The sequence below is a fragment of the Copadichromis virginalis genome, linkage group LG10 (assembly GCF_057382275.1).
Source record: "Copadichromis virginalis isolate Kocher_CV1m ecotype Utaka linkage group LG10, C_Virginalis_male_GT1.1, whole genome shotgun sequence".
NCBI lineage: Eukaryota > Metazoa > Chordata > Actinopteri > Cichliformes > Cichlidae > Copadichromis > Copadichromis virginalis.
Genome location: NC_140627.1, coordinates 18,608,991 through 18,636,660, shown reverse-complemented (window position 1 = coordinate 18,636,660; position 27,670 = coordinate 18,608,991). Strand labels below are relative to the sequence as shown.

Genomic DNA, 27,670 nt, shown 5'->3' with positions numbered 1-27,670 from the left:
ACCACCCATATATCCACCCCCCTAGTGTGGATTTATGTAATTCTTGCAGTATCTGGTGTGTGCGTGTGTCTGACATTTCTGCAGTTATCTTCACTTCTCTCTCTTCATCGCACTCCAAAGCTTGAAGTGAAAGCCCTACACTTTATGCATAACAGCCTTTAGATATTCCACACACTCATGGCTGATCATGTTTATTTTGCTGACTCACTGGGTGTGTGTGCGTGTACGTGTGTGTGTGCTGACTGTGTGATTGTGTGATTGTTGTTTTGAATGAGGCTTCATGAGTTTCTCATCCCATCTGCCATCTGTGCAGACGCTGTTACAAAGGCCCATAGGAAATGCAGTCTTGGAGGCTATCCCCTCCTCCCTATGTGTCTAGAGGCTCCAGTCAGTCAACATGTCATTGTTAATCACAATCACAGAGGAAGAGGGAGAGACACATGCATTGCCCTTTTTATTTCAACATCTCATCCTCTTTTCTTTCTTCTTCTTCTACTTTTTATCATGCTGTTTTCTCTGGGGGGTGGGGGTGGGGGGGTGGAGGAGGCTGGATCCTGTTGCAGCTGAAACTGGATTAAAATGCCAACTATCATTTTTTTTGCCATTTATTTTGATTGTTTACACATTAATTATATTTTTGTTTATTCTATTTGACTGTATTGGTCCTGGTTAGCTATATATTTTTCAATGTCTGATTACATATCCAAAACACTACCATTAGTAGTTAATCACTTATAGAATTAATCAAATCTCATTCTCTCTCATAGTGCAATCCATTAATCAACTTTTTCTTAGAATATGTTGTTGGAAATATGCCTGTCTCCTCCAACCACCGTTGGGCCCCTCATATATTTTCAACCTAAAGGTATAAAAAAACAAGATTAAGAAGAAGTTTATCCTGTGAATCTGCGCTAGTGATAAAATTAACTGAGGCTCTTATCAATGCAGTTTTCCAGAAAATGAGGTCATGCAGGATACAGAATGTGGATTATTGAGTGTTTAGTGGCCAGTTTAGCCCTAGTGTAATCTATATCTTTGCAGAGATTTGCTATGGTCATCACTGGAGCACTAAACCCTCAACTGCTCATTGTAAAGCTGCGGGCAATAAAATCGCTCTGCCGGCCTGATAAGAAAAGCACAATAGCATTCGGCCGCTGTCTCGCCCTCATTTTCTTTTTCGCTCCATCTCGCCCGTTCACTCTCACAAACGCACTCTTTCTCATCACTGTTTCCCTTCAGTGCAAGCCGCTTCCTCTTGCCCCTTTGCAGTTCACACCATTCACTCTGTTGTTTGTTTTTCTCTCATCATCTCCCTCTCTGATTCCCCCTTTTTTTTCCCTTTTTTTCCTCGCTCTCCTTCAATTTTGCTCTCCTGCGCTCTGTTGAGCCCTCTTGGCGAAGCGTTAAGTGTATAATCTGTGATCTCATGTCTAGATGGGCCTCTCGTCTCCTCTCACTCTGCACACAAAGGGCTTGAATGGCCACGACTCACTCAGGGGACACAAATGAGTAATGACTCACACATGCGCGCACTCTCACACACGCCAAATAAACACACACGTACACATGGCCGCACCTCTCCAGCACACTCCCGGGGGCTTTGAAGTTGCATATTGATGATGCCATTTCCAAAGGCTCAATTGAATGTGCAGAAGCAGAAGAGGTGGCTATTGACCGTCCACTCACCTCCCTGACCTGTCATCTCTCTGACAGCCATAATGAGCAACAGGTGCCTCTTTTGCCAGGTTTGGCCTTGATAGTTATCCAATATTCAACAGTCAGTCGTAGTAATCAGCCAGCATAATCGCTTGTTTGATGTGCCATCACAGCACTACATAATGGGCTGCGGTGGGTCTGTGAGAGATTGTTTTCGATTAAATAATAATTACTGAGATGAATTTTCACATTCAGTTAATGCTCAGAATAGCTGTGTTTAAAGGCTTAAATTAAGGTGATAAAATAAGAATTTTAATTAAAAGGATTTGTAAACGAACTAGAAAGTAACAAAAAAATTAACGGTAAATGGGTGCTTATAAATGATGAAGCACAATCATTAACAAAAAAAATGGCGTGTGGTAAGATAGCTATTGTCTTCATGTCACGTCAAGACCTTTTCATGTCAAGCTAAGAATAAGCAGAGGCAGAAGAAGTCAGATCACTAATGCCTGAATGGTGCTTTCGTTTAAGAGTGGCGAGAAATGTGTTTCCTGTGTCGTTGTTATGTCTTATCCTTAATTTATGCCGCGATTCGTGTGCAAGTTCTTGCCTACAGCGAGCCCACGGAAAGCGGTTTTCAACCAACACAAACGTGCTCCCATGCAGTCATCCAAAATCCCAACTGCACTTTGCTTGACGTGGATGACACTGTGGGTCAGTCGAATGTTGATTGGTTGACAGGTGGGCTTGAAAATGGATGTGACAGCAGGTTTCACAGAGAATGGCAGAGACACGAAGAAAAAACCATCAAGGATAAAAAAAAAAATGCAGTAAGAAAAGTGCAGACAGTGGCTACAGCAGATATTTATCATTGTTTTTAACACTTGGTCTCACTTCAGCTCTTTGTTATGATTGTTATTCATTATTCATTCTTCTTCATGGCTGGCTGACAGACTGATAAGACTAGCCCGGAAAGAGGTTGTACCACATATTTTCTATACTGCCCCCATCTGGCAGTAAATACTCTCTGTGTGGAGATGAGCAGTCAAAAGCTGCCGATGAATAATTTCCCCATTACAAGGACACTTGAATAGAACAGGGCATTTTATGAATTGCTTTCATTGCATTAGATTACTCATAAGTTTCATTTTCATTTACACAAAACCTTAAAAACTTTCATTTTTATTTTTGGCCTTCATCATATTGGACACTGCAGAGAGAGTTAACAGGCAAGGAGAGTAGGAAATTCAGGAAAATGGTCTGGGGCGGACTCAGACCCATGTGATTCACCGCTGATTTCACATGTCTCCGCCAAAATCTGGCACTACCAAGATGCCTCGAAATTCCTGGAAGCAATGACATCAGTGACTGCAGGAGTGGCATCTACAAGGAATACAGTTGATTCACAGACACAGCCACAAATTCTCTCTGTAATGATTTTCTCTCCATAAAAATGACCAAACTTATACAGCGTAACGTTTCATTTTTTACTATTATAAATAGGAAAGTGTGATTTGTTCTCAAAAGGCACCAAAGTTACACATTGGTCAAATGAGCTGCACCTCAGAATGACATTGAGCGACTGCTAGCAGGTAATATCGCTGATTAAGAGACTCGTTCCCGGTGGGTGATGGGCTCCGCCAGGGCTGCCCTTTGTCTCCGGTTCTGTTCATAATTTTTATGGACAGGATTTCTAGGCGCAGCCAAGTGGCGGAGGGCTTTCGCTTTGGTGGCCTCAGAATCTCATCTCTGATTTTTGCAGATGATGTGGTTCTGTTGGCTTCATCGGGTGAGGGCCTCCAGCTCGCACTGGAACGGTTCGCAGCCGAGTGTGAAGCAGCGGGAATGAGGATCAGCACCTCCAAATCTGAGGCCATGGTTCTCAGCCGGAAAAGGGTGGAGTGCCCACTCCGGGTCGGGGATGAGTTCCTGCCCCAAGTGGAGGAGTTCAAGTATCTCGGGGTCTTGTTCGCGAGTGATGGGAGAAGGGAGCCGGAGATCGACAGACGGATTGGGGCTGCAGCTGCAGTAATGCGGACGCTGCACCGGTCCGTCGTGGTGAAGAGGGAGCTGAGTGTAAAAGCGAAGCTCTCAATTTACCGGTCGATCTACGTCCCTACCCTCACCTATGGCCACGAGCTGTGGGTAGTGACCGAAAGAACGAGATCGCGGATACAAGCGGCAGAAATGAGCTTCCTCCGAAGGGTGGCTGGCCTCTCCCTTAGAGATAGGGTGAGAAGTTCGGCCATCCGGGAGGGGCTCAGAGTAGAGCAGCTGCTGCTCCACATCGAAAGGAGCCAGCTGAGGTGGTTCGGGCATCTGACAAGGATGCCCCCTGGGCGCCTCCTGGGTGAGGTGTTCCAGGCATGTCCCACCGGGAGGAGGCCCCGGGGCAGACCCAGGACACGCTGGAGAGATTATATCTCTCGGCTGGCCTGGGAACGCCTTGGTATTCCCCCGGATAAGCTGGAGGAGGTGGCTGGGGAGAGGGAGGTCTGGGCCTCTTTGCTTAGGCTGCTGCCCCCGCGACCCGGCCCCGGACAAAGCGGATGAAAATGGATGGATGGATGGATGGAAGAGACTCAAAAGCTTGTGTAGTTCAAGAAATGAGTAGATCGTAGCCAAAAACATCCAGATAATTGCCGTTAAGATAACAAAATGTTTATTTTTCACAATTTAAGTTGGTTACTCAATGATAACGACATTATTAATGGCTTCATACTGTTAAGTGTCCCTTTAAGGCATGATTATGTTAAACTCATTTAATATGAACAATACTGGGCCCCCAGGGTGTCATTTATTTTATTACTTAAAGCTTTTGAAATTCTGACCTGTCTTAGCTTGAAAATGCCGATGACCCTTGGAGCTGCTCTGGATTATCTGTGAGCAGTGTTGCTGGCGAGAACCGCTCGGAGGGACAGAGGGACTGTTTGTTTTACCGAGCTCTTATGAGAGCTGGTTTTGGCTGGCCAAGGAGCCTGCCCGTATAAGCCCTTTGTGGTGTGACGGTCCTGGCACCCTCCACCCCCACCCCAGCCTTCTTGAAACTCCCACTTCCCTGACACAGTACGGATGATGCCAAGCTCCCAGTGCCAGCTCCCGTTGGGGTCTGAATGAGCAGTGCTGCAAGGCCAAACAGTACAGCAATAGAAATGGGAGAACGGGCGTGGTTTCGGGCGGTGGGGGGGTGAAACGGCAACACATAAGTGAACAATTATAGAGCTGGTACATTGCAGGAATAACTGACTTTTATAATCACCTCAGTCACAGAGTGAAAAAGTGAGAACGAGTGGTGTCTGGCAGACAAACACTTCTCAAGCCAATAAATACACCACAATATAAGGAGATTACTCATCAGTCATGAGCCCTGTGGGAGATATTCTTACATTTCAGACTGCTGCTGAGTATGTTTCAAGGTTAAACAGCACATGCTCAGTGATCAGAAGAGTGTACTCTACAGTGTAGGCATATAACAAGTAGGCTTCTGTTCATATGCATTCCAGTGTTTACCTGTCAAATGTGAACTCTAGCTGGTTGCCTTGCTCTCTTTTTCTGTGTATGTGCGTGCGTGCGTGCATGTGAATGGAACATCCAGCCCTGGACGGCGTGCTCTGGGAGCAATCGTTGCCGTAATGGAGCCAACGCAAACGTCTTCTAGCAGTTGCCAGGAAGACGGTGAGGTCAGCGAGTGGGTGGCACTGCCATGCCTGTTTATCGTGATGCATGAGGAGCAATGTGGCTCCCTCCCTGGTTTGTGTCTTTTACCCACCAGGGTGGGTAGTAAAGGCCTCTTGTGCGTGCTCATTGATTTGTGAGGGCATTGTCGTTATGGGTGGGAACCGACACTGTAGACACGTGGACCGGGGTTGAAAAGAAAGATTGAAGGTTACGAGTCTTTATGCAAAAGAATCATGTTCCCTCATAAAACTAATTAGGAATCTTTTGTGGCTGTGCACGATGGAGGCGGTGATGGTGCTTGAGTGCGCTCGAGTGTGCTCAGGCTGTTTGTGATGAGCCTTATTGCTATTTAGGTGGCGTGTTTATTTATACATCAATTAAAAACCCCATTCCAGCAAATAATGGACTCAGGCATCTATCACATTTATTGAAGTCTCATGAAATGGAGAACATTAATTTTGACTGGAACATTTTTATACTGAAGAAGTCTTTTTCAGTCTGACTTTCCTTCCTTTTTACGTTTTGAGGTTCAGGCGGTTTTTGGCGGTGTCATCCAGGTTGTTGTTTTTCTTTTCTTTCCCCCCAGATGTTGTTTCTGGTAGAGCAGACATAATAATAATTATTCAGACACTTCTATTTCTCCCACTGCGCTTTCTGCACTCGCGCTTTCCCCCCTCCTTATTGTTTGTCACGAGACTCAATTCGTTGCAGTCGTTTGCATCACCCCTCTCATCTTGGTGTGATCTTCCTCACACGGGTGGGAAGCAGTATGCACAGCGAGATTCTTGTGCTGTACACGTGTAGGTTTGGCCCGGGGATGTATGCGTTTCTCTGTTCAAGTTGCTCCGTATCCGTGAGCAGGTTTCTGCAGAAAAAAATAATTACGCCGCCTCCCCCCCTTAAGCCTCTATTACATGTAATACTGAGCGTCTTCAGACGGACAGGCTGTATAGATGTAATACAACACAGTGGTCCCCAGTGAGCTCTGTAATTGGGAACCTCAGAGGAGAAGGGGAAATTCAATGTGGGATGAGTTAATTCTTCCTCTTTTTATTCCATACCTCATTCAGGGGTCCACTCTAATCTGTGCATTCACGGAGTGCAGCGGATCAATTCTTATCACTGAAAGGGGGGAGGAGAGACATAGGGAAGAATAAGAAAGAGGCAGGAATGAGAGGGAGGTAAGAGCAAGTAACATGCTGATTGTACACTTGGAAGTGTTGAAGAATTGAAAAAGGTGCAGGTCTGTAAAAGGAAGGGAAAAGAAGCATGATGGATATTATGGATAAGGACCAACCTTTAATCTTATAGTTCTGTGAGCCTGAGACTCACAGAAAGTCATTGGATGGGGCAGCACATGACAAATGTTGGTGTTGCTAATGATTGCCGCACCTTTTTTATGTCAATATTATATATGGCAGCGTCAAAAGCCAGGTTTGCAGGAGCTTCGGTGACAAATGGGTTACATAAGTGTTCATTGTTTGATGTTTGTTTGTTTGAAATGTATTCATAAGTCAGGTTTTCTAAATTTTGACTTTCAACTATTATTATTTTTTCTAATAACAGTCTTTTGCAGTGCTGTAACTACTGGCTGTTAAACTGAAGCGTACTTGCTCAGATTTTGTCAGTTTAGGTAGCAAAACATCTGTGCACTAATAAATGGTGACAGCAGCGTGTCCCTTGTTCCATTCCCCAGCAGCTGGTCTTTTACTACATGTCACTCCTCTGCTCTCTTCCCACACATTTCTCCTGTCTGTGTTAAAGTTTGCTGTAGTGGAGTGTTTATTGGTATTCCAGCATAGGGTGAGCTTACATTGCTGGGTATGACATTTATACAGGTAGGAAAGTAGGATGACATAATCAAAGACTATGCTTGTTTGCAAAGTTGCTTGTAATTATAAAAGCTCTGAAGTTTTCTTGGTGTGCCTAAATGAGATCCACTGATACTGATTTATTTTTCCCAATTCTTATTTGCTTTGTAACTACAACTGACAGCATAAGCAGACAAAAATAAACTTTTCTTCATGGTAAAATGTTATTTTCATTATAAAATCAATCATTAAGTGTAGGATCGTCTCTTGCTTACCCTACCGAAAAAAGGCAGTAGTAATAGATTTATATAACAAAATAAATGTCAGATACTTGCATTATTTTTCCAGTATTTTTATAAAGTCAGCAGATAATAGGATATCGACCCTTTGCACTTTTTCCCCTTGTCTCTATAATTTTCCTCTTGCTCAGCTTTTGCTCATACCGAGGCTCTGGATAGCTTTAGCGTTAGCCACTTTTCCTTTGTTGTTTTTTTTCTTTAAAATATCCAAGTTCGGTTTGGTCTGTTAAGAGTCTGATTGGGTTTTGGAAAGGTTTGTGTTTTTACTCACACTGAGATGCTTCCACCATGCTAACGACATGTTAGCATTAGGCTGTGTGTGTGTGTTTGTGTGTGTGTGTGTTTGGTTGTGCTGCTATGCACGCATGAAATAGACTGGCTTGTAATCGGGCACATGTGAGATTGGCCAGTCACAGATGAGGCCCGAGAATTATAGAAATTGGTTGATTCTGGTCCCTAGCTGATCGATTCATGCGTCTGTACGTGTAATATTCAAACCGACCAAACATTTTGATGATGAAAATGAAAGTTGAACCAACATTGTGGTGACTACAACAACTTCAGTTCCCCTTCTGTGTCCTTGGATTATTTGTTAGCCCTTCTACCAACAGAATTGTTTTCTTGTCTTTGATAATCAATTAATTATTTTTTTAAAATTCTAGTAGGTTAATTAACTTATTGCTCAACCCTCATCATCCCTGCGGTTATGATGCTCATACCAGGGACAGAGATGTGCTATCTGTAACAGGCTGAAACATAAAATTTCATATGCAGCAAATGAGGCAAAGATGAGCTGTTCATAAACAGCTTTAAGGTAAATGGACTGGTTCTTCCATAGTGCTTTTCTACTCTACATGAGCACTCAGAACGCTCTATACAACTTGTATGAGTCACCCATTCACACGCACATTTCTATCTAAGTGCTTTCGAGCTAAGATTCACACACATACACACTACGATGAACACATCGGCAGTAACTCCGGGAATGCTCCGGAATAACCAGACGCATTTAATTCCTTCATTTCAATAATCTGCTCTATCCTCTATAAGTTCTCTTGCTGAGAACATTTGGTTCATCTGCAACAGGAGGTGTATTATTTGTCAGTGAACACAAACGATTGCCTTTTGTTTTAGACAATTGCCAGGAAGACTCTTGGTGGAAAACAGTGCTGGACACAATGAAGTGAATCTAAATGTCTCACAAGGTGTATTGATTCATCCGGGATGTGTTTAGCTGCTGTCGAATACAGATTTGTTGATTTGTCAGATGAATATTATTGTGTATTTGTTCTTTAAAAGTTTCATTTTGAAGCTAAGTGTGTGAAACTTTTTTTTTTTTAACAGTGATCCAAAAACAACACAGTTTGTAAATTGCTATGTGATCATCTCTTAAAGATAGCAAGAGTGCGCAGAGTATAACTTTACATTCCCCGCTGAGCTTGTAATAGTTTTTGCTTAAGGGTCGTTTAACCACATGCAGAATGAATTATTGAAAATAAACCCTTTATTGAACAGCACCAGCATTATCTGCGTCTTCCCGCTCCTGACTGCAGACAGCACACCACAGCCCTGCTGCCCCTCCAGTTTAATCACATTGTGAAACAGACCGACTCTCCTTGATTTATCGATTAGTTTTATTCTCTCATGCCGTGTAAACACCACAATAGTCATAATGTTTATCCTGTTTGCTGTCTTGCTAGCTTCTGATAATCTATTGCATGTTTCTTTTCCATCTGATTTAATAACCCCTGTGGTGTTCTCATAGCTTGCTGGTTGCTATGGCTACCGTTTCCTGGATAGCGTAGCGTGCTGAGGGTGAACTGTGTGGGTATGGCTGTGTTCATGTGGCGTGTTAGTTAATGTGCTAGCGTGTTGTTGCTGTACTTACCCAAGTAATTATAGTTGCCAGCCATTAAGAGACGGAAAATCATTTGCATTTAGTTTTTAAAGTGCGGTCTCCTCACACTAATGCCATCAGAGAGGAGAGGGACTGACATGTGCGTTAACTTTGTATGTGTTCAATTGGTGTTGTGCATCTGAGGTGGTAGAGAGGGGCATATTTATGCCTGCTGTATTCTGAGAGTAATTGGAGGAAGAGAGGAAGGAGAGGAAGGAGTGTGTGTGTGTGTGTGTGTGTGTGTGTGTGTGCGTGTGTGTGTGCTCACATGAAGGATGTTTATTTGTTGCAGCATATGAGGCCCCGGGCAGAAGAGATGCTTTCCCAACCACAATCAGCATCCATCAGATGCCAGGCTTACCTCTCCTTCAGACATAAGGTTAAATGCTACACTAAATCATTCACTCTTCTTGTTCTCTCTCTCCACCCTCCCCCCCAATTCCTGCTCTACGTCTGTTCCCTTCCCAAACCCTCCCCCTTCTCCCCCTTCCCACTTCTTCTCCTAAAGCTGGTGGGCGGCGAGTTTGACCTGGAGATGAACTTCATCATCCAGGAGGCAGAGAGCATCGGCTGCATGGTGGAGCTGCTTTCCCACTGCGAGGTGACGTGCCAGGCGGAGATCTGGAGCATGTTCACAGCCATACTCCGCAAGAGTGTGCGCAACCTGCAGACCAGCACCGAGGTTGGCCTCATCCAGCAGGTGTTGCTGAAGATGAGCACTGTGGACGACATGATTGCAGGTGAGCAGTGGGTACACATGGATACATGCGCACATACTTTGTATTTTGATCAGTTTTTTTCAAGATTGGACAACCTATAAAATGAGAATATAGTGGGATATAATGATAACTTTACAGCTTAATTCCCCTGAATTAACTCCACCCTGTAATAGCAAAAACCACGCCTGACTGTTTTTAGATAATTCCCCGAATTACCACAATTTTAATATGACCTCAAATTTGTGGCTTTGAACCAGGTCCAAACAGCTTACAGAGGAAGCGTCTTCAGTGTCCGTGTCCAAACATATTAATGTCTTTTTTACTGGGCTTGGCACTGTGAATTCATCCCAGAGTCAAACTGTCAACGCAAAAATTTTGCCTTCTGTGGGGTCTGAGGACACAAACAACTGGATCGTGCCATTGTGCACCTGCATCTGGTGTTTTTTTTAATATGAAACATGAACACAGTTGTCAGTAACTACAAAGGATACTCTCTAAATTACTCTTCTTCCAACCTCATGCTGTTTCGGGACAGTGTAGGGGATCCAGCACACATTGCAGATACACAAGTGCAATTAGTCTGGAACGGGACTTCCAGAGAGCTTTCAAAAAACACTGGCAGTGGCACAGAGGTGGACTATGACATCACTTTGAAGAGAAGATCAGCCATATTTAAATAAAGGCTTTTGCTCTTTATGGCTGAAGAACTTACTGGTCACACTTAGTTTATGATGATGGTAGTGCTTGAGGAGAGAAACATGCGGATGTATCGCTTATTGATTCTAACTTATTGGTATTTGAAACAAATGCTAACAAAATATTATGATATTATTATTATTATTTAAATGGTTAATAGGCCTTAAATCAAAGTTTGGGATTGAACACAGCTGCCTTGGTTACCATTAGCTTTTACTTTTAATAGCATGTGTTTTTTATTCAGTTGCAGTGACACACACACACACCCACCTTATAGCTATTAGGCCACCAGCGTTATCTGTATGCATGCCTTCACAATGACTGTTTGCATGTGAGGCGTTCAGGGGACATCTTCAAACTGTGACTACAGAAAGTCGAATGTGTCAAAACTTTGTTAAGTTCTGGAAGAAGACCCAAAACGTCACCCATGGAATTTTCAGGAACCACTTATTTTGAATTGCACGCTTGGTGTAAAACTTCTCTGATACTGAAAAATAGGTAAGACTCAGACTAGAAGAGCAGAGTCTGTGCTAAGGTCAGTGTCTAAATCTGCATTTATATGTAATGAGTTCCTTCTGTAAACTCCAGCTCTCCACTGTGCGTCCAAGTTTCATGCACTTTGTTCTGCACTTTTTGCATAACCTTGCTGACAGAGAGGAAAGAAGTCCTCTACCAAGGCCAGTGGCCTATCTCTCTACTTTAACGAAAGTGATGGGGATCCATACCAAAACCTAATGGGCTGTTCTTTAACAGATGCCCAACCTCTCAACCTTGTAATCGTGTTGACGAAGCAACAACCAGCTGAATCTGTAAACGTGCCTCCACCTTGATGGAAAAAACTCAGATGTTTTTCCCTTATATCAAAACCTATTCCACGTGTCCATGAGTGTTTGCCCTGCAGTGAAACATCCATAAAATCCTTCGGTGCAGCAAAAGCAAAATACTAACCTCGATGTGTTTCTGTGTGCTCACTGCCATTTGTTCACGGGGCTTGATTGCAAAACAACACATCCACATTCACCTCTTTACATGAACGTATTGACCTTGGCTTCCCTTTAATGATGCCTCGGAGTGCACATCTTTTGCTCCACCCCCCCAGTGTCCTCTCTGCCCTAGCTAGCGCCGCAGGATGATGTGTTTTATAACTTCTTTGACTTATTACTGCTCACTACAGCAGAGTATACGCCACTTAAATCAATTTAATGCCGATTCTTCCAGAGAGCTGTGATTATAACATTTTTCCAAACCTATGCAAAATGACCCACATGAATTGAACACAACAAAAACAGAGCTTAGGGGTTTTGAATCTAGGACATTGTGTATTGCATTTTCCTCTCATACCCAGCACCTCAGTGAGATATCCCTCTCCTTTATTCCCTGTCGCTAGGCTTTGGCTAATGAAATATTATGGGAAGACTCTATTCATATCTAGCAGGCCTAATGGGAAAGAAGAGCCTTTCTAAGCAGATTGGCTCCCTCTGAGAGAGCTGTGCTGTCTCTCTGCCATATCCACACTGATCTGTTGTGGTTGTGTAAAGTGAAAGTCAATGAAGCAGGAAGGTCATTTGGGCTAAACAAAAGCCTCAATGTGGTATTTAATTATATGCTTGAATATTGAGAGGGAATTGTATTTAAAGTCTTGTTTTTATCATTTCATGACATGTAGCCATTAAACAAAAGCTCTTTCGCAGCCTTAGAGAGGGAGGTTTGCCACTATTGTCTGTTAAAATGTGAACAAATTAAAGGAATAGATTACGATTTTGGTGAATATGAATATTTGTTTTTTGTTTCTTTGGGGTTTATTTGCTAAAAGGAGATTAATACTACTCTGCATGCTGTTTTTTGTACTATTAGCAGTTAAATGACATGTGTGGTCAGAAGTTTACAGACACTCATCATTGTACAGCATCTTTAATTACTTTAAAAAAAGGGAAGTGGGTGCACACGTTTGAATTTGGTTTGGATTTTATCTAATCGACACAGGATCAACATTTAAAAATGTAGGGCCTCTAATATTTTCCTATACTCAAATCTTTTAAGTTATGCTGTAGCTTCTTCGGTGCCTTTTAACCCTGTAAAGCCTGATACAAGTTAAAGATCATATCTGCAAATTAATATTGAATTCATTAATTATTTTTTTTATTCTCACAATTATTTCACAGTTCAGGCTTAAAGGGTTAACCTGACAAGTCCAAGGTCTGTTAACTTCTTGTGAGTGATTATAATTGATTTTGCCAGGTTAAAAATTGGTATTGGACCAATGCTCAGAACAATAGGAAGGAACTCTGTGAAGATTTAAGAAGGAGGATTGTGTAGATTTACATAAATAAACAATTGTATGTAAATACAGGATATTCAGATGCGTCACCCTCAGATGAGAGGATATTTGGTTAGGTTAGGATGTTCAGACAACCCAACAAGCCTGCCATGAACTGGAAACTGTTGGAACACTGGCTTCACTGGCCATAGTGGAGTGAGCTTTTGCCATGGACTGAGGAGATCCAGAACAAACAAGAAGCTCCTGTTCCAAATTCGACACCTTCGAGCTAGACTGGAATTTGCAGCTGTCCACATGAATCAGCCAAATGGCTTTTGGAGAAACGTTTTGTGGTCAGAGGAGACAAAGATTGAGCTAACTGGCCACAATGACATGAGGTTTGTTTGCAGGAGTAAAGGCGAAGCTTTCAAACATAGGAACGTTGGGTCTGTACCAAGAAGCCAACCAGTTTAGATGAATCCCACCAGTCCATCCAAAATTATATCAGAAGCTTTTTGATGGCTGTCAAAACTGTCTGATTGAGGTGCACCCTGCTAAGTGATGTTTACCCAAGTGGGAGTAGAGGTGATGTATGTGTATAGTCGAGCCCGTATGTACAATTGTGACCCTGTGTGGATTAGAGAAAATCAAAACTCACTTCGTGTTCTTAAAGTGATTAAAGATGTAAGCTGTACAGTCATTGCACTCTGGAAAAAGAACAGTTCAAAGAAATCATTAAAAGCCCCAAATCACCACAACATGTAAACGTTTGACCACAGCTATATTTGTGAATCATAATTAACGCTGTCACAGCTGACAATGTATTTAGCCCTTTCTCAGTTGTTTGGCCTTCTATTCCCTGATGTATTAAGATCATTATGTATTAATGGAGCTTTATCCGTTGTCATGTGTACTCTGACCGTATTTAGCAGTGCTGTGAAAAGCAACACTCGTTGAGGTTTGAGGTTGTGTGTGTTTTGTTTACATGGCAGTAGCTCTGAGTACTTGGATGAAGCGCCGCTGATTTTTACTTCTCTGAATAATAAATTGCTCAACTGACAGTAGAACAACCTGTCAGTGTCTTATGCCCTCACCATATTCTATCAGAAATGTCAGTAGAGAGACTTCCAAACGCTGACTCACACACAAACTCATAGGAGCATGCACATTCAGGATATCTCTGCTGTCTTACACTTACTTTCTGCCTTTTGTTTGTGTGTGTGTTTTCTTTGTTGTCAGACCTTCTGGTGGACATGCTGGGAGTCATGGCCAGCTACAGCATCACAGTCAAGGAGTTGAAGTTGCTCTTTAGTATGCTGAGGGGCGAAAACGGCATCTGGGTAAGTTTTGGTGGTGATTTAAGAAGCGATTAGAATTTTAGATTGTGGGTACGTCTCCGCAGGATCTGTCATTTCCACGACTTCCATTCATTGTCTGTGTAAGCAGGTGAGCAGTGTTGTGGTCTAGGCTCCTTCATGCAAATCAAGGGCATCCAGCGCAACTCAAAGCCTCTATAAACTGAAAACTAGCTGTTGTAAGTCGACAACGACAGCAACAGCAACTGCAGGTCTTAAATTCTTGCAGAAACACATTTTGTTACACTAAAGCTACTTTGGGCTGCTCTCTTATTCCCCAAGGGGGCCGCGTGTTTGATTTGGCACAGATTTCATGCTGGATACCCTTCCTAACACAAGCCTCCCATTTATCCTGGCTTGGGACCAGCATTAGGAGTAACTGGCTTGTGACCCCCACCCCCATGAGACTGAAATTGTGTCTCTACCTGGTCATGAAGCAGGGCTATTTCATGTGTTTACCTCTGCGCCAGTCTTAGAGAGCTTATTTGGAAACGAGCTGCCACTTTGGTCTCGGTTTAAAAAGATCTGGAACCAGACAGCCCACACGAGTTCATCCAGTAGGGTGCAGATTATGGTTTGCATGGTTGTAGCTGTAGAGAATAAAGTACGTCATCCAATCTAGCGAGTTCTCCTGCAGGCCAATGCCGGGAAGTGGCGTGACACGCACCATTAGCTACGGGCTAAGACTCATGCACTTAATGGTTCTTTACAGTTTAACAAATATCAACACTGCAAAAAATTTTTTGATGTATGTCATGTGTTTCATATTGGGAGCATTTCTGATGTGGTGTACCTCAGGGGACAATTCAACGACAGAAGGAGCTTCAGTCAGAAACCCTTTGTTTGCTCAGATGGCAGCAGACCAACAAATATATCAGAACATTATTGAAGATTCATGTCTGGTTTGAGAGGAGCTGGTATTCACGAAGCAATATTAATTTTCTCTGCCAACACTGATGATTATTGGGATGTTGTAACCTTGGATATGTTTGATCTTTTTAGGTTTTTTGTTTTTACAGATGTCACATTTGCTGCTGAATTAGACATTTCACTGTTTTTGATTTACTGGTATTCACTTGCTGTGGAAGCTTAAAAAATGCAAACTATATTAGCCATACAGCATGAGTTTGTCTGCGTGTCATTAGTCTGGATGTCACTTAGTGAGATGTTTGTGCTAATGCACTAGAATAATGCAGGATGGGTGTGTATACCTTTGACTCCATATTAGGATTCATTTTTGTATGTTTGTTAAGACACTTTAGCTTGTGTTCTTGTTTTTGTTTTTGCTTGTAATTGATTTTATTAGTGTAATTGAAGAGAAGCATGGTGAAAAAAAAAAAAGTGACAGTGAAAGCTTAATCAGGTGTGAAGGTGAAGGAGCCAGTAGAGTCCAGTAGAGTCACATTCAGGACACATATAATCATCTGAACCGCTCTATGAAGCTGAATGCTTTGTTCGGGGATTTCCATTTCTTCTTCTTTACTTCTCCTTACCTCAAACTTTCTTTACTCTTGCACAGTGAGCCAAATAAACGTCTGTTATCACAACCTGCCAATTTGGCATTGAATTGCTTTGCAGGCAATTGGAAGAGAGTTTGATTAATACATTTCCTCCTTTATTGAAACGGCAACACGAACCACTCTTGCACTTTGGTTGCTTCAGGCTTTTATACTGAAACCCGTATGCTGTTTATTGTCGAATTTCTGCTTAAATTGGCTTCTGCTATTGCTGATTCATGCTTACTTTTAGAGCTACAAACGCCAGTACCTGAAAATGGGATTAATTCAGGAGCTTAGATTTGGGAGTGCTTAGTGCAATCTCAGCTTACATTGCTTCTTGTTGTAAGCTTAACAGCTCCCTGTAGTTTGCTCATTGGCCCACCTTCTAGTCGGACGGTTTAGCTGACTCAGAGCGGATGTTTTAAAACTGTACTGTGAAGATTAACGAGGGTTTTATGAGTCTAAACTGTCTCCTATGACATCCTTACTGACTGTAGTTTTAGCAAGGTTTGCAGAGTGTGCGATGATTCGGTGTTTGTTAACTCATCCTGTGAATCCTTGCCACTTCTTCGGCAATCCCCCCTTCTAGGCAGTCTCCAGGGCAACCTCCATCAGCAACCTCTGGTCACTGATCAGCAGGCCACTGCTCTCTGCTGTCCAATATCTATCACTAACCCATCCACCTACTGCTGTTTTCCCATCTTTTCCGATTCCTCCTCCCCTCAGCAGCCCTCTCCAGAGACAGATCGATTAAGGGTTGCCATGGTATTGATGAGGTGTTGTCGGGGGTAGGACGGAGGTGATTGAAGAGTTATTGATCCAGCTGGGTTGTGGTAGAGATGTGATGTCACACCATGTTGTTTTTTTTTTTTTTTAACAGTCTTACTCTCTCCTGTGCCCCTGATAGGGAGCATCTGTCACTTAATAATGGCAGTCACTTTGGTCTTCCCTCCTCTCCTCCAGCCAAGACACGCTATCAAGCTGTTGTCAGTGTTGAACCAGATGCCACAGAGACACGGCCCGGACACCTTTTTCAACTTTCCAGGCCGGAGTGCAGCGGTGAGACCGACCAGAACGCACTAACCACTTATACACCACTTATCTATCAGAATAATTCTTTTTTATCCAGATTAATCTATGCTTGTTTGCAGTCAGTCAGCTCATATTAAAGGGCATTTTCTCGTGCGTATGAGTGTAGTGATAGCTGATTGTTCTGCTCCAGGCTATAGCTTTACCACCAATTGCCAAATGGCCATACCAGAACGGATTCACTATCAACACTTGGTTCAGGCAGGATCCACTCAACAACATCAATGTGGATAAAGACAAGCCGTACCTCTACTGGTAAGTTCATTCATCTGGACTGTTGAAAAAGTTAAACATCTTCAAACGTGTACGTTTTCTTGAATTTCAATGAAAAATCAGCTCGAGTACTGTTAAAGAGTTTCTGTTAGCTGTGAATCTTGCACTTATTTCCCTGACTTGTTGACCTAATGATGTCACCCTGATATTATTGTGTTAGAGAGGCGTTAAATCGAGGAAAAGGAATCCAAACGTCGCCAAGTTGGGTTTTTTTATCAGCCCTCCAGGATCACAAAAGCACAGGATTTCTTTGTAGACTCTTGGTATGCTTTAAAAAAAACAAAACTCTAGATAGGTTTGAGAAAAAGAAAATGACAAAAGAGGCTCAGACATGAGCAAATTTCTATAGTGGCAGCACTCGCTAGTGTTCTCAGTTTAAAGAAATTTTACTTGTGTACGAAGTGGTTTTAGTTCGTACAGACGTCCTTGTGCTTTCACTATTGATCCAAGCAGAGGAGCCGACATAGCTGCACAAAGCAAGTTCAGGCCTGTTCCTTCTGGATGTCAAAAAGCATTATAGTTACAGTTGGAAGAAAACTAACCTGAGGTGAACACGGATGACACAGTTTGAAAGTGTGCTGCACTTAATCACAGTATGCGAAAGCACTTAATATACTGCAGACTGCAATCTGTCGCAATCTGTATGAACGCCATACAGGATAGGTTCACAAATGTGCATGTAAGAAAGGTTTCAATCGGTGCTTTTGGAAAGGTTGAGTGGACAGATTTCCGTCAGGGTGCACGCACGTGATGGGTTTTAACGTCACGTCAGAAACTGAATGAATCAAAAGAATTCTGGGTTAAAGGAAGGGGAGGTCAAACTGCTTGTGTGAGACAGAGGATGAACTGAAGTTGTTGTTGTCTTTAGGCAACAAAAGCTACTTTTGGCTTGTTCAGAAGGGTTCACAACAGCAAGCACAGTTTCCCTTGTGGGATCAACAAAGTGTCTGTCTATCTATTCCTAAGAACTCTCACCGTGGGAACTTGTCGCGGAGTCATGGGGTCAAAGTGCAGCTGTTACAAGATTAAAAATAAAAAAATCTGAAAATCAGACAAGCATTTTTTTCATGTTTTCAATCATCACAACAAGTTGCATTTGTAGGTTTTTAATAATTTTTTTTAATACAAGTAAATACTCAGACGGCTTTAGACAAGTAACAAACTGTTAGCACTCGCTGTTGACTATCGCAAACAAATTGTGATAGTTTGTTTCGATTTGCAACAGGCGTTAAGACATTGTTTTAATCATGTTTCTGTTTAGACGCGTAATCCATATTATATTTGTGAAAAGGGAAATAAAAATGAGGATTTTTGGTCTAAAATCAGATGTAGAAAAATGCTGAAGTTGTTTGAGTCCATTCTTATGGTGTTTTTCAGCAATGAGTTAACTAGTCAGACTGAATGACATGGTTAGGAAGTTAATAGATAAACAGATAATAAATTAGAACATAACTTTAAATGTCAACACACTCCATTATAAGTGACCTGTTGGGTGGATGCCTCCTCCTCGCTGTGCAGCTCTGGCCCTCGCTGGCCTCACCGTTAGTGTTGCAAGTGCAAGCCGTTAGCTGCTATGAAGCTTCATTAGCTTCGACCTTTTATTTAATTGAACTCCCTCACGCCACTGCTTGGCTTCTTCTCTCTACCTCTTCGCTCTTTGACACTAACTAGCGCCGTCCTGCCTTCACCTCTCCTCCCTCTGATTCATTACGGAGGGAAACGGTTGTGAAGTCGTCTACGGAAGCGCGATGTGCATCCATATATCCTCCAGATACTATCTCGGAGATGAGTGCTAATCAGGAAAAGTGCTCGGATGTAATCTTGTTTCCTTAGTAACAGTTTGGTTTGTCAGGTTGTCATGGTAAGCAGGGTGCGAGAGAGGGAGGGCAGCCTCCTCTTCTCTGGCCCCGGTCTTATCATCCTCCCCCAGATGCAGCTGCTACTCCAGCTGCCTGTCTGATATTGGCCTCAGCAGCTGCATGAAGGCCGTGATAACGCAGTACGTGTCCTACTAATGTGTACCAGGGATTCACTTGAGAGGGATTTATATCTCCTTCCTGCTGTATGCGCGATCCTTCTGGGTCTATTTTAAAAAGAAAATATGTCTGCTTGTTTCAGGAAGAAGCTTAGCTGTGAGACTAGGTTTTATGTGGAGGTTACAAGCGCGGGAAGAGAAAAATTATGCGGGTAAAATGGAGGGATTACTGGTGTTTCTCACAAACCTACAATCTGGGACCCTTGGCATCGCTGAAAAGAAAGCACCTTAAAATCCTGCTTTTTGTGACCCTAAAAGATGCGATATGTGGCTGTGAAAGGTGCCTTGTGCATGTATTTCAGTAGTAAGGGTATCTTGAGGTGCAGTTGTATTTGTGAAATAAAATCCAGCTCTTTTAGTCTAAGCAGCTTCATGGTTCACATGTCATTAAGAGGGACAGCTCATTCATAAAGTTAGCCTAAGCTAATTTGTTTTCATTTACAGCTAGCTGAAAACTTATCACAGCCATTTTCAGACTCGTATCTCGACTCTACACCAAAGTGAAATGAGTGTTTCTCTTTCTCATTCTTCTTCAGTTTTCGCACCAGTAAAGGAATCGGTTACTCCGCGCACTTTGTGGGAAACTGCCTCATTGTGACATCGTTGAAGTCGAAAGGAAAAGGCTTTCAGCACTGCGTGAAATATGATTTCCAGCCCCGCAAGGTAAGAAAAAGAAACACCCATTTTCTAGAGCTCCTGTGCCACTTGTTAAATGACACAGCATCAGGAGAGTGCTGCTGCTCTCCCCCATCTCTCTGCACACACGCCGAATGTTGATGAGTCCAGATAAGGTCTGTCAATTAAGACCTGCACGCTGCCCCTGTACCGCGCTGTCAGCATTTTGCCACTGTCCCACACACGCGCTCGCACACATCCTCGCACGCGCACATAAACAAACACACATTACTTGATGAGATGGCCTTCCAGAGGATTTGCTGACCCAGTAGAATCCCTGCACCGCCTAACGAAGTTCCCAGTGGTTCCATTTGATAAATTTCAAAGCCACCGTGTCTCACAGCGTTTTGCCTTGTCGTGCACATGCGTTAATGCGTGTGTGCATGCATGTACGAGAGACTGAACGCTGGCAACGCACACTTTGTGCTCCCTACTCCCCATGTATACATGCACCTGCAAAATTATAGCTTCCCCACCCTCCCCTTTGCACTCCTGTTCCCCATTGCAGTCTCTCTCCAGGGAACCTGTGTGTATTATCACCAGGGAAGATGTTTTCTAATGAAGGCACACAAGCATATTGCTGTAGCCATGCACTATAAAGGTGGGCAAAGTGAAAAAAGAGAGAGAACAACAAGCGTTCTGTTGAGTAAATGAGTTCAACACTGTTGTAATTCATGTTAGCTGACCTTCTTATAGTGAGCTAAAGTAGAGGGCAGTGAGAGTGAGTATTCTCTGTATTACAAAGATATGAATTTTCACTAAGCTAGGAAATAAAATAAAGTCTTGATGAAAACATACAGTAGTGGATACAGCAGGAGGCTTTTGTCAATATCTTTCAGTAGTTTGTGTTTATTAAATAACAAGTGCAAAGGTGCAAGTAACACATTTTGTTCACCACAGGCTTCAACTGGTTTGCTTTTACAGTAGCTTTAGTAGTCTGTATGATGCATTCAGCCACCAACAGAGCCATTGTCCAAATCAACAACATCAGTGTACCAGATATTTTGGAGCAATCAAGGCTGACAGTGTTTTTCCTTCTATTACTTGCAACCCCGAGAGATCCCTTCACTCTCTCTGAGAAGCAAAAGGGGAAAAAAAAAAAAGAATAAAAAAAGCAAATTATTTGCCTAACTTGTGAGCCCTTTTTTGTGTTTTTTTTTTTTTTTGTCGTTGTGTGTTTCACTCTTGGTTTTCCTCTCTGCTGTCACAGCACAACACCCCAACAAACACATGACAACAGGCTATAACTCGCTCTGCATTTCAAAAGCAGATGAGGTATAAAAATAGGAAATCCCAAAAAGTGCAATTGCAGCACGGGACTCAGGTGTCATCGCTGTGGACCGCCCGACCCCCGTAGCAGTAAACATTATACGCCAAGGCCGTTGCCGTATTTCTCAGTTCTCAGTATGAATGCGTCACCTTTTCACTAAGTTTCAATTTCGTTTCAATTCAGCCCTGAGGGTTTGGATGTAATGCGTCTGATGGACAAACAACTGTCAGTAATAGCCAAGGTGAGAGCAGAGGCAGAGGAATAAAATCGATTAAAATACCGTTCTGGTTGTATATAAAAACGAAAAAAACCAAAACAAGAAAGGTCTCAGTCGTCACGAAACAGTTCTGAAGAACTCCCACAAATATAAAAGCCTCGGGTAAATCAAAGAACATTTAGTTCTTGTTTTGGTAATTTGGTGCAGTGATGCTTTTCTTGTTTTGATTAATCATCTTGTGTGTGTGTGTTTTATTTTAATGTGTTTTTTCAATTTTTCAGTGGTATATGATCAGCATCGTCCACATCTACAACCGCTGGAGGAACTCCGAGATCCGTTGCTATGTGAACGGTCAGCTGGTCTCCTATGGTGATATGGCCTGGCACGTCAACACCAACGATGTAAGGGCGCTGATGTTGTTTGCTGTGGATTTTACGTGGTAGCGTGCACAGTTGATTATGAACGCGGAGTTCATTATTCAGCTGCTTCTATTTGACGATTGCTTAAAAAAATAGATTTAGCTTCAAAATAAGGATTTCCGCAGCACTGTCAGAAATCCAGTACTGGCCTGGCTCTACTTCACACCTCTCTCCTGTTGTGATATTGGCAGACATCTGAGGTTTGCCCTCTGCATTTGTCAGCAGGAACAAAGTTGTCCTTGGGCCTCTTTCCAACATAGCTCACCCAAACTCCAACTTCCAACTTTTCCATTTAGCAGGTGACAGGTAGCTGCACGGCCTTTGTTCCCCTTCCATCCTGGCCAGCTTTTGACATTTCTGCTGGTATTGAAGGTTGACGTTGTTGTAAGAAACTGAGGGAGAGGGTTTTGCTGTTCATGCAGCTCATTCAGAGACTTGAAATCAAGGGTCTCGGAAAACGTCGACGGTATCGGGGTTTGTTTGGTCCTGAGGGCCGAAGATAAAACGTTTGTCCTCATTTTGAAAAAAGGCAGAGGAGTAAAGATTTCATTGTGATAAGGGCTATGAGAGCGAACGGGACAAATGTAATAGCAGGTGAGAGTAGAGTTGGGACCGAGCGATTAGGAACCAGCAGCTATCAAAGGTTTATCTGTTTTCCACCATCCACTGTTTATAGCTTCAGAGATCTTATGATTCAAAATGAACCATATCTGTCTTTCAGATCACTGTAAAGATCAGCAAACTTCAAAACATATTATTTTTCTCCAAACTGTCGATTACTCTGATTACATTTCTGTTTGATTATGTCTGAAAGGTAACATTATCTTGTGCTCTGTCTTTCCTTCAGAGTTACGACAAGTGTTTCCTGGGTTCATCAGAGACAGCAGATGCTAACAGGGTGTTCTGCGGTCAGCTGGGGGCCATTTACGTTTTCAGTGAAGCTCTCAACCCAGCTCAGATTTTTGCTATTCACCAGCTCGGCCCAGGATACAAGGTGAGATAGCGCCCGCATCCATGCTTATCACCACTATAGCACATGTTCTCCAAATGCTTTGCAGTGCTTCAGTGTCACAGTTAGAACATCCCGGCCTCCTGACTATTATTTAATGTTTCTATATGCTGTCGGTTTCCATTCATGTTGTTGTTTATAACCTGAGGATTTTACCTGTATCTTCAAAGTCTGCACTGTGCACTGGTACCTGCTGTGTGCTGATTTAAACACAAACAATAACGGTGTTTGATTAAATGTAATATCATAAATCAAGGCGATCTTGAAATATTGGGGCCTCACCACAGACCACAAATCTTAATTATTGCACTATTTTAAAGTTAAAGGCAGGGTTGAACTTTAAAAAAACTAAGAAGGCTACAAAACCAACACTGGATAGAAGCTTGGAAAAACATCTGGTTTTTATGAGTCTCCTTGTCTATTGTGATTGTATGGTAGGGTCCGAATGTGTAAACAACATGAAAGCATGGGTCCATCCTGCCTTGTGCCATGAGTTCAGGCTGGTGGAGGGGTAATGGTGTGGAGCATATTATCTTGGCACACTTGGTACCAAGCGAGCATGGTTTAAACAACACAGCCCCACAGAGTATTGTGGCTGACCACGTCCATCGCTGTATGACCACAGCGTACCCATCTACTGATGGCTGCTTCCAGCAGGATAATGTACCAAATCATTTCAAACTGGTTTCTTGAACATGACAGTGCACTCAAATGGCCTCCACAGTCACCAGATCTCAACCCAGTCGGGCACCTTTGGGATGTGGTGGAACGAGCTGTGTGGTGCTATCATGTCAATATGGACCAGAATCTCTGAACAGTGTTTTCAGGACCCTGTTGAAGACATTATGAAGTACTTCATCCCAGTACTAGAATATGAAGTGTGTTTAACGAGCTGATTAGAAGTAGTATTTTAAATAAGAACATTTTTTTAGGCACTTCAAACATTTATCTGTTTATAAGACTTTTCTCTGCTGCTACTGTTGACGTGTCCGTTGTCTTGGTTTAAGTTGAAGCTACTTCTTGCTTTTTAGCTCTAATGTGTGAAGCCGTAACTTGAAAGCAGGTAAAAAACATCTGTACACATTTTTAACAATAATACCAAGTTTATTCCAGTATAGAAAACGCACGTCTTAGAAAACTAAATGTAAAAATATACATCAAACGTTATTGTTCAAAGCCAGGCTTTCTCATAGAGGTCATCAGTAATGTAATCTAAAAGGTGCAGGAGTTTTTCCATTTGATTCATCGTGCTTCTGTCAGTTTCAGTGTCATCAACATCAGTTTGTGAAGACAGCAGCAGATGATGTTGTACAGCTTGAGTTCATCTACCTTCCTTCTCAGTGAGCTTTTTGAATGCCTAGATTTACTCATACACCTAGTTTTTTTTTTTTTTTTGGTTGCACTCATTTCCTTGAGGTTAAAAAGGCACAAAAGGCAAATACAGACCTATCCATACATGCCACATTTTAACTCAAGTGTTTTTTGGGGTTTTTTTTAGGACTTTGTGTTCCTGTGGTTATTAAAGTTATTTAAATGAGGCTTCACAATGTTGGGTGTTGAGCTCTGATTGCTTTAGAAATCACAGTTTCTGCCTTTTGGTCTGGCTATCAGTGGCAGCTGAAATGCCTTGCCAGCTGTCTGCTTCTTGTTTTGGCACACTCGCACGCCTCAGGCCACTTACGACTTGTTTATGAAGGTGTCCAAAGATGTCAGAATTTTAAAAACCGCGAGTCGTCATGGGGATAAGGCAGCTGATGTGATTTCAGCTGCTTATTAGAAAGAAAATATCCTTAATCAGATTTTGTTCTTTTAAATAATGTTTTTCTTTGGCATGTTTGCATGTATTAGATGGCAGCTGTGTGTATACATGAGCGATCTGGGGGAAGGAGAACAGGTGAATGGGATGCAGTAAAGATCTGGCCGGCCTGAAAGTGAAACTACAGGCGCACCGGTGAAGGGATTTGAAATTGTCACTGTGACGCTGACGGGGAAAGATGCAGTATATAGAATGCAGGAGTTAGAGCTGTCTCTCATATACGAGCGCTGAATCATACATGTGGCCTTTACACCTTTCCTTTTTTCTTTTAATCATCGAGGCATTTGATGAACTAGACTTCTCTTGTGCTCCTCGAAATGATCGCATGCATGGGGTTTGCTGTTTCTCTGCCATGAATACTGATTCCTCTCTCTGTCACAGCCCACAGTTTCCTGAGGCTGATCAGTCAGATGATTGCCTCTCTGCATGGCTTAGAATGGGCTTCTCAGATGCCCAGAAGAGACCATTAAGTGGCTCAGTTGTTTTAAAGCCACAGGCCTCGGCGCTGGCATTGTAATGACAAGTGCGTGGGCTTTTCGCTCAGCCAAAGGAGGGACGCCAGTGGGTCTGTTTGTGTCACGCAGCTTCCTGTCTTAACTCGAATGTAGGTCGGTCCTCGTTCCCGTGGCTTCACGCATATGTGGACGTATGTGTGTGTGTGTTATACGTTTCTTCTTGGGTTTTGCCTAGTCTGTGTTTAATCGAACTGTATCCACATATATACACACAGTATGTGTGCGCGCAGCCGTATGCGGCTTCTTAGTCCCGGCCACTGTCAGTGTTACTGTTCAGTAATGAGGAACAGCAAGCAGACAGACACTCTGCTTTAGCACAGTGAGGGTGCGCGTGGTGTTCCGGTTCGACGAGGCTTATGATGGCTGACACGCTGTTTGTGCTAAATGTCTGCGTGCGCAGTTCAGCACTTCCATGTTCTCCTAATGACAGAAGAAGACGGGACATAACGTCTTGTTTTTCTGTGCGGGCCACGGTTGAAAGGAAGCTCTGGTGTTATTTTTATCTTCCTCTGCGTGTGTATGTGTGTGTTCTGTATATGTCCTGCCACTCATGTGTTGAATATGTCATTGGTTACACTGTTTATAGGAGGCCCAGATGTCCTCGTTGCAGAGCTCTGCCAGCAATCTGGCCACAACTTAATTAATGAACCATGCGAGTATGTATCTGGACACCTGCATTGTGCGCTTGTGTGTGTTGTTGTGTGTATGTCTCATATGTTTCATTATAGTGACATTCACAATCTTTTTTTGTGGTGCGAGTTGTTAATGTTGAACCTTTAGATTTCTGTGCAGATTAACATGTGTGACTAACGCTGGCTACAAATGTCTTGGTAGATTTCTGATATTTTTGCTCTAATTCAGTTTTAGAAAGTGTTTAGAGTTGACATTTAGTTTTGAATATTTACAGATAGCCAGTCCTAGATTTAGATATTTTTTTTTTTTTATAAATAGCTTATAATAAGTCAGGAAACATTTCTGTCAGATGCTGGAATTCTCATCCTGAAGAGTTGGCCGTCATTCAGTAAACTGTCTGGAGTTGCAGGCAGGCGAAGGATGAGCTGAATGGTTTAAGCGTGCGTGCACGGGCTCGTGCGCCGTTATCACTGCAGGCCATGTCGCATCTGCATCTGTCAGGTGCGAAAAAGGCAAGAGTTGTCGCTTTCATTCCTTTCGGTGTGAGGGGACACATGTTTTTAAGTGCAGCCGCGTAAGGCTTTACATATGTAAAAACCCACGCTTTAATGCATGTTCCTCCTTCCACCTGACGGATATCCCCTTATGTCTTCGTACTTTGAAGAGTCAGCAAAGATCTTTCACGCTTTCAGCAGCCCGCCTTCCCCCTTTTTACTATGGCAACCTGAATGCAAGCTCACATTTAAAAGAGCTGCGTCTATACACACACACACACACCTTGTAAGTACAGCACAATAAACAGGCTGACGCTGCAATAAATCTGCATCCTAATAAGTGCATTAATTTCACATTCAGGCTATACAATACTTTTGTAGGGCCCGCTCCAAAATAAACTGAAGAGGCTTTTTATTAGTGATTGTGAAGAATTATTGCAGAATTTCAGACAATTTTTAACAGATAAGCTTATTGACACACGCTGCTTCACAGAGGAGCTGTTTAACACGGGGTCATCAGCTCCCGTATCTGACTAAAGTAATATCTTCTTAATTCAGAAAATAGAAGCATGCTGTAATTACCATTAATTACTCTTGCAAACAATGCTGTGCTGTGAAGACTGTGTGAAAAGTGGCTTTAGATGCAGATTAGTGGCCTCTCCCGGCTCCTCTTTGCGTGTCCATGCAAGGAAGCGTTTTGTGTTTCTCGTAACTGAATCAGAGAAGGTTTAGTGTAAATTTGTATTCAGCCCTTGGATGGAAATAAGGATGTTACATTTAGTGGTGCATGGTTAAAACTGCTCAGGGCATTTTTAATCTTTTTTTACGCTAGACCTCAGATGAAAGGTTTAGAAGAAGACGGGCCTGCAGGTCTGTCATCGGCCCACGGCTTTCCTGTGCAGTCAGGCTGAGTGAGGTACCTGGGGACCCAGACGCTTGTAGGTGGAGAGTGGCCCCCGCCTAGAGCTGCTGCAGAGGGTGGCAGATCAGTCCGCTGGCCTTTCATCTGCTGGGCTTTATACTTTGTGTGTAGCAGCACTGCTGCAGGACACATGAACCCAGAGACCTGTGCAGATAGACGGATATAGATAAAGATGAAGTGCAACCTACAGTTCCTACAATTTGTGCGTGGACTAAAGAAATGCGTCTATCTTTAGACCGCGTGTCCTGGTTTCAACATACTGCTGTGTTACATTCGTCCATAATGTCAGTGGAGGAACAGAAAAGTGAGAAAATGATCCAAAGTAAAGCTATTTTAGATTCCAGGCTGTGTGGGTTTTTTGTTGTTTTTTTTGTGGGATAAATGTAAATAATGTTTCCCTTCTCTTTTGTGTGTTTGGTGTTGGTGGACTACAAAG

The 27,670-nt window shown here is 42.8% G+C and overlaps 1 protein-coding gene across 18 annotated transcripts in view; it reads left to right on the top strand.

Moving 5' to 3' along the window:
- nbeaa (neurobeachin a) overlaps positions 1-27,670 on the top strand; it is a 98,724-nt gene that overhangs the window by 19,934 nt on the left and 51,120 nt on the right. For all 18 annotated transcript variants that reach the window (XM_085470423.1, XM_085470426.1, XM_085470415.1 and 15 more), the window contains exons 2-8: positions 9,850-10,081; positions 14,253-14,353; positions 16,831-16,926; positions 17,090-17,211; positions 19,801-19,927; positions 21,708-21,827; positions 22,693-22,839. In XM_085470423.1, the coding sequence (XP_085326549.1) occupies positions 9,850-10,081; positions 14,253-14,353; positions 16,831-16,926; positions 17,090-17,211; positions 19,801-19,927; positions 21,708-21,827; positions 22,693-22,839 (945 nt within the window). The remainder of the gene's footprint in view (positions 1-9,849; positions 10,082-14,252; positions 14,354-16,830; positions 16,927-17,089; positions 17,212-19,800; positions 19,928-21,707; positions 21,828-22,692; positions 22,840-27,670) is intronic.